At 27.6% G+C, this 6,640-nt stretch overlaps 1 protein-coding gene across 4 annotated transcripts; it reads left to right on the forward strand.

The window, feature by feature from the left end:
- The first annotated feature begins 2,860 nt into the window (after window positions 1-2,860).
- Window positions 2,861-5,435, forward strand: LOC107950712 (uncharacterized). Of its 4 annotated transcripts, none has more exons than XM_016885632.2 (8): window positions 2,861-3,174; window positions 3,263-3,397; window positions 3,736-3,789; window positions 3,931-3,957; window positions 4,042-4,204; window positions 4,283-4,378; window positions 4,680-4,787; window positions 5,128-5,435. In XM_016885632.2, exons 1-8 carry the CDS (start codon window positions 3,079-3,081, stop codon window positions 5,247-5,249), a joined length of 801 nt encoding a protein of 266 aa, XP_016741121.1. In that variant the 5' UTR covers window positions 2,861-3,078; the 3' UTR covers window positions 5,250-5,435. The 4 variants fall into 4 exon arrangements, with proteins under 4 accessions (XP_016741121.1, XP_040945951.1, XP_040945950.1 ...); XM_016885633.2 differs by having other exon boundaries at window positions 2,885-3,174; window positions 4,283-4,363; XM_041090017.1 differs by lacking the exon at window positions 5,128-5,435 and having other exon boundaries at window positions 2,883-3,174; window positions 4,283-4,363; window positions 4,680-5,075.
- Window positions 5,436-6,640: the final 1,205 nt, after the last annotated feature.

Genomic DNA, 6,640 nt, shown 5'->3' on the forward strand with positions numbered 1-6,640 from the left:
TTAGAGTGAAAATGGAGTCAAAACTTTTAAAATGACATGCTTAGTCCTATGATATACTTGAAATTTACCTCACTTTTCATTTGATATCAATTAAGAAAAAAAAATCAAAATTTTAAGAGTGAAATGCTCTATAATTTTTTTAGAGAAGACAAATATCGAATAATGTTAATAATTTTAATCTTCTATTAAAAATATGCTTGTAATTTCTTTTTCTTCAAAAAGAAAAGAAACTAAATATGAATGAAAGGGATAGTTGAAAATTTTTTAACCTAAAATCATGGTGAAAAGTAAAAAATATTAAATATTTTTTAAAATATTTTAAAATTGTACAAATTTATTAAAAATTATAAACCATTATTTAAAAACTGCAAATAATTATTAAAAATTATAAACCACTATTTAAAAATTGTGAACTAGTGGCATTTAATCGAAAATTCACAAATTTTGAATAATTTTTACAATTTTTTAATCGAATCATATGTTGATACTATTTCGAGACTGCGAATTTGAAAACAGTAATGCCCAAACAAATCAAGACAAGAAAGTAGATGACAACATAGAAATCTCCTTGTATTCTTTTGGAATTTGTAGAGAAAATTGAAGAAGAAGAACTCGAATTTTTAATAATTTTTTATAGTTTTAATAATTTTTAAAAAAAATTAAATAATATTTTATTATTTTTGTAACAATACTTTTTTTCAATAGTGTCAGAAATAGTAATTTTAAAATCCTAATAATCTTTATGAGATTAGTGTAAAAGTTAATTAAAATAGGGTTCCTCAATTTCGTCAAATGGATGTAAAAAAATATTTGATGTAACACTTACAATGTGGCAGTATTATCAGAAGTAGGGTCAGTTCTTCATTGCTTTTGAAAAGTACTGTGGAAAAGTACTTTTGAGATGTGCTTTTGAAAAGTTTAATTTAAAATTTGAGTGTTTAGCATTGCTGTCAAAAAGTGCTTTTGAGAAATAAAATGTCCATTTTAGACATGTTATTATCAAGTAACAAATATGCATTTAAATAATATTTAAATTAGTTAATATTATTATATTTTAGTAAGAATATAAAAAAATTATTATAACTTGTTGTTAATATTTTAATATATGAAATATAAATTTTAAATATTTTTAAGCAATAAATATTAATTATTTATAAAATTTAATTAGAATATATAAAAAATATATAAACTATATTTTAAATATTTAAATATAACCATTAAATATTTGTAATTAGTATTTTAAAAATATTTTTTATTTTTAATTAATGAATTTAACACAATTGTAATTAAGCACCAAGAAAAAAAATAAAAATACCATATTATTGGAGGGGTGAAAAAGTAATTAAGTACCAAAAGTGTTTTTGATAGAGGAAAAGCTAAAATTTTTAGCTTCTCCTTTTTAGAAGTATTTTTCAAAAGTACTTCTGAAAAGTTAAAAATTTTAGCAAAAAATAGCTTGTTCTTCACAGCTTTTCCTTCAAAAATACTTTTAAAGCCAAAAATATTTTTTTTAAGTAACGAAAAACTACCCGCAGTGGCGCGCTTGAAAAGTGGACAATGTTGTGGAGAAAATAGATGAGATGGCCGCCAACGTTAGAATGAAACCTTCAGCTGTCTATAAGGTGAAACACGTGGGGCCACATTTTACCATTCATTTTTCAGAAGAAAACTGGGCGCGCCAACAAAGAGGTTTCAAATCAGAGAAACGGCAAAGTCAAACTGACAGGGCTAAACATGCCGATATTTATTTAGTTGACTACCAACCATAATTAAAACCAATTAAAATAAAATCAAAGTCCGAAAATTTTTGAAATTAGAAAGTAATAGTTCTGAATCAAATTTAGGTTGATAATAACAATACAAAAATTACTAATTAAATAATTAAACATCAACATATTATTTTACACCCAAATTACAAAAATTACTAATTATAAGAGGATAGCAAAGCCCTAACAGCAACACAACTAATACGATTCGAACTCAAATCACACCTGAAACAATAAAAATACTGACCATCAACCTAACACGAGTTCAATTAAATGGTAAAATATTAAAAACACAAAGCAAAGAAATTGATGATGGCTTAATATCACTGTACTTTTTCTTCTCAAATTAAGACAAAATTTTATAAAATTTATGTATAATTTCAGTATTATACTTTTCAAAATAAGACAAGAATGATATAAAACTGTTTTTTATCTTTCGCGAGAAAAAAAAAAACACTTTCTAACTCTCACTGTGTTGATGTTTTAATTTATATAATTAACTCATGTATCCAACGGGTAAAAAAAATTAGTTTATAATAGTTTAAGCTTATCTCTTTAAAAGTTAAAACATCCAGTAAATCTCGGTACTTTTTATAAATTTAAAATTTAATTGTTGTATTTTTATTTTTAGTAATTTAGTTATTCTACATTTTATATTTCTAAATTCAAATTCAATTGTTAGTACTATTAAAATTAATTTATTAAATCTAAATTCATTATAAGGTGAATTTTTTTTTATTTCAAAACATCATATCAATAAATTTAATTAAAACAATGAAATTAATTTCTTAAAAATAAGAACATAAAAACAAAATTTTAAATTTACTAAGAATAGAGGCATAGTTTAACATCATCTTCATTATTATGAAACCATATTAGCTTTAAAAGACAGAGAAGTAGGGACTGCAAAATCTGTTCTAAATAATTTTAATTCACATCAATAATTTTATCTTAAATGTGAGGATTTTAATTTAAATTTAATTTTATTCAAAATAAAAATGCTAAAATACTGACATAAAATTATTGAAAAAAAAGATAGCGTAATTGTTTCGTAACATTCTTTTACCTTCTGTCAAAAAAACACCAAGCAAACATTAATTAAATTAATATCGCCGCACACTTGACTTATTTGTCCCACCCTAAGATTCCATAGTCGTATCGGAAGTAGTCGCGCGCTGGAAAAGGTAGAATCGAGATGGCTGCCGATGTTAGAATTGAACCTTCAGCTGTCTATAAGGTGAAGCACATGAGGCCAAATTTTACCATTCGTTTTCCAGAGGAGCTGATTTGAAGAAAACTATGCGCTTTTACAATGAACACAGGGGCCAAACAAAGAGGTGCCAAATCTGAGGAGGAGAGAAGGGCTAGACATGCCGCAACCTGTAGACAGTCTCGACAGAGAATCAAAGTACAGTGATATTAAGCCATCATTAATTTCTTTGTTTATTTTTTTAAAGTCTTTAATTAATGTTTGCTTGGTGTTTTTATAACTAAAGAGGAAGCGTGAGCAACTTGAACAAGAGATCCCAATGTTGAAGACTGAATTCCGGAAGATGAAAATGGAGTTTGAGAATTACAAATCTAAAACAGAGCTTGAGCTCCAACAACTTAGGAGAACTATTGTGGAACAGGTTTTGCACTCCCTATTTCTCTCTCCTTTAAACCTAATATGGTTTTTGTGAAAGATAAACGACAACATTGTGCTCTTTTGAAAAGTTGAGAAACATCATCTCTGTTCCAACACAACAATGCAGTACCGAACTTAGCAACTAATTAACAGTGGAACTATACATAAATTTCATAAAATTTATTTATCACGGTCTTGGATATACTATATATGACGATTATTTTGGATCATGGAAACCTTTAACTCTCCTAAAACTTCCTAAATTACTAGGAAGAATAATGATTTGTGCTTTTTTTTCGCAAGTATAACCATTTTTGTTTATATGATAATTGTGTTTTTCAGAAAGCAAGCGAGGAATTGATGAAGCAACTCTTCATTCATTTGATGGCATACTATGTACGGAAATTTGTATAGTATTAACCGTTTCTCTCTTTTTCTTACAAAAGATCTGTTGCTCATACCCAACATTTGGTCAAATCCATGTTATATTTTATTCAAAGAGATGAAGATGAACAATGTATTTCTCTTCGATTGCAGGGGCATAACTTTGGTTCTTTTGACCAGGTATTCTCTAATTACGTTGTATATGATAATTTCCAATTATCCCATCTTCTTCTATTGAGTGTTGAACTCAATTCTTTGTTGCAGGCGGTAAATTGGTTTGCGTCGCAGAATTATGCGGGAGGTGGTCAAGTTTCAAGAGCTTCTGGAGCTGGTTTACAGAATGTTAATGAATTGGTGGGATCAGTACAGGTTCCAACAATCGACCTTAAACATTTCATGGTTGATTTTGATCAGCAAAGGTTTTTTGGTAATTATATAACCCTTGAGCCACGCCTTGATTACATTGCTTGGTGTTTGTATTAATGGACTTGTAACATGTTCGCAGGCCAGGACTATACCAACGTTGCTGCCTCTAATGCTGCTGGTTCCGCATATACTGCAAATCATGCTGTCTCCTCTGCTGCAGGTTTGCATTCGTCAGGTTCATCTCATTTACTTCTCACTCTTTTCCTCCAACAATTGGCATAGGATTTACATGTTTTTTATGTTATTAAAGTTTTTTTTTTTTTGGTTTTGTGTTGGTGAATTTTACTCTTGATTACAAGGTCTTCTCAAGCCTTTCTAATTTACTTGTTAATTTAGGAGTTTGTGAAGAACTGAGCGAATTCTTCAAGTAATTCATTAACTTAGCTTGTAAACCTCAGGTTTACAAAGATTGTAACTGAAAACTAGGCTAACTTACTAAACTGACTACTATTAACAACCTGTAACTGGCATTGTAGTTTGGATTAATGCTGCTGCTGACTCTTCCTTGGGTGCAAATCATAACTTGCCTGAGTATGGTGCCATGAACAATCACAATAACCTTTGCAACAGAGACCTTGCTGCGGGTAATAAATTGAGTATTTTGCATTTATTGCTTTGGTTTATCTTGTTTATTGTATTTTCTTTAATTACCCCCTCCACTGGGCAAAGAAATTACATGTTTTTCTATTTCGGGGGGTTTGTTATGTTGGTTAATTTCAGTCTTGATTACAAGACAAGGTAATCATCAGATTGGTTATTGTTTGCATACATCATGTTGGTTCATCTTGTTTATTGCAATTGGTAACAAAATTTCATGTTTTTATCATGGTACAATAAATAAAAATAAATAGTATTGCTTCTTTCTTGGTTAATTTTACCCCTAAATTTACTTACTCTGCTTTATTTTTTTTATTAATAATTTAGGAGTTTCGACTATTACTGGCTCCTCGTCGGGGGCAAATCCTACTCAGGTGTTTGGTTCCATAAATAATAATGAGAAAAATGATGGTCTTTTCGACATTGTTAAATTCTATCTTCAGAGTTAGTTTGGAGATGGTCTCCATAAGACTCCATAGAAGCACAACATTAATCCATCTTAGGTCTCATCTTCGTGTTGTCTGAGATTATCGTGCCGTGTTTCCTTCTATTGCTGGTTGCTGCCTTTTTATGTTTGTTGTATCTTTTAATTAAACTCAAGTTTGTTAATGTTGAAAGAGATGCTTGATTTTTCATTTACCAATTTACCAAATGTACTATCAAGCCATCCTCGTCTTCCCAACATTGAAATGCATGGTAATCGATTTTATAATTTTATATTATTTTAATAAATTATAATATTATAATATTTTTCTTTTTTATAATTTTTTAATATTTTTCATTTTAAAAAATTAAAATTTCTAATTTTTTTTATATTTCTAGTGATATTTAAAAAAATTATAATAGAAATTACCAAATTTTATCATGTGACACAATCTTAATGTGTCATGTGGCGATGTTAACAACCATAGAGGGCTTCCATAGAAAGTTGAGGTTTGAAGGTTTAAATGATATCTTAAATTTGATTGAAGGCTTAATTGAGTGTTATTTTTTTATTGATGGTTGAATTAATTATTGAATTTTTTTAAAGAAATTTTTGTAAACCTATTAAAAAAAACCCCTTAAATTTGTTGTAAGAACTAAAAGTTAGACTATAAAAAATTGGAAATTATTTTTATATTATTATATTTTGAAATTATAAAAAAAATAAAATGAAGAGAGAAGTATGTATTCAGAATGAATCTAGATCAATAGTTGTTCAAATCTAAATGAATTTGAATAATTATTTGTACAAATTAAATAAAAAAATAAGAAAATTTCAAAAAATCTAAAAAGTTACAAAAATTGAAAACTTTATACAATACAAGAGTTTATTTTCAAAAACAATTCTTATATTATTATTTTTTAAATTATAAAAATATAAAATGATTTAAAAAAAATCAGAAAAAGTCAGATTCATTATGGACGTTAAATAAAAATAAAAATCCTAAATTTGTAGTTTTAAATTTATTTTTTTTGTAAAAATATCAAATTCGAATACTACCATATATATTAGTTAAATAAAAGATATACAGAGGAGGTTTGTGAAAGGAAAAAAGAAAAAAAGGTGACCCAAGAATAGAGAAAGTTACGGCGGCTGGCTGGCAATCATACTTGTGTTTAGTCAACCTTCCCTTGCTCCGATTTTAAATATAAAATTTAATTATTAAAATAAAAAATTGAAAATTTTAATCCAGAAATGTAAAGTATGAGAATTTAATCTGGTGGAATTAGTTACTAACAAACTACATCATATGGTAGTTTTCTTTTTTTATTCAAGACTCAAGAGAGAAAGGTGTTAAATCATGAATCTAGTGGTTGGATTTGGGAAAAGCTACCATTTGGGCTGCTCGCGTGACAT

This window comes from Gossypium hirsutum, chromosome D03 (assembly GCF_007990345.1).
Source record: "Gossypium hirsutum isolate 1008001.06 chromosome D03, Gossypium_hirsutum_v2.1, whole genome shotgun sequence".
Classification (NCBI taxonomy): Eukaryota; Viridiplantae; Streptophyta; class Magnoliopsida; order Malvales; family Malvaceae; genus Gossypium; species Gossypium hirsutum.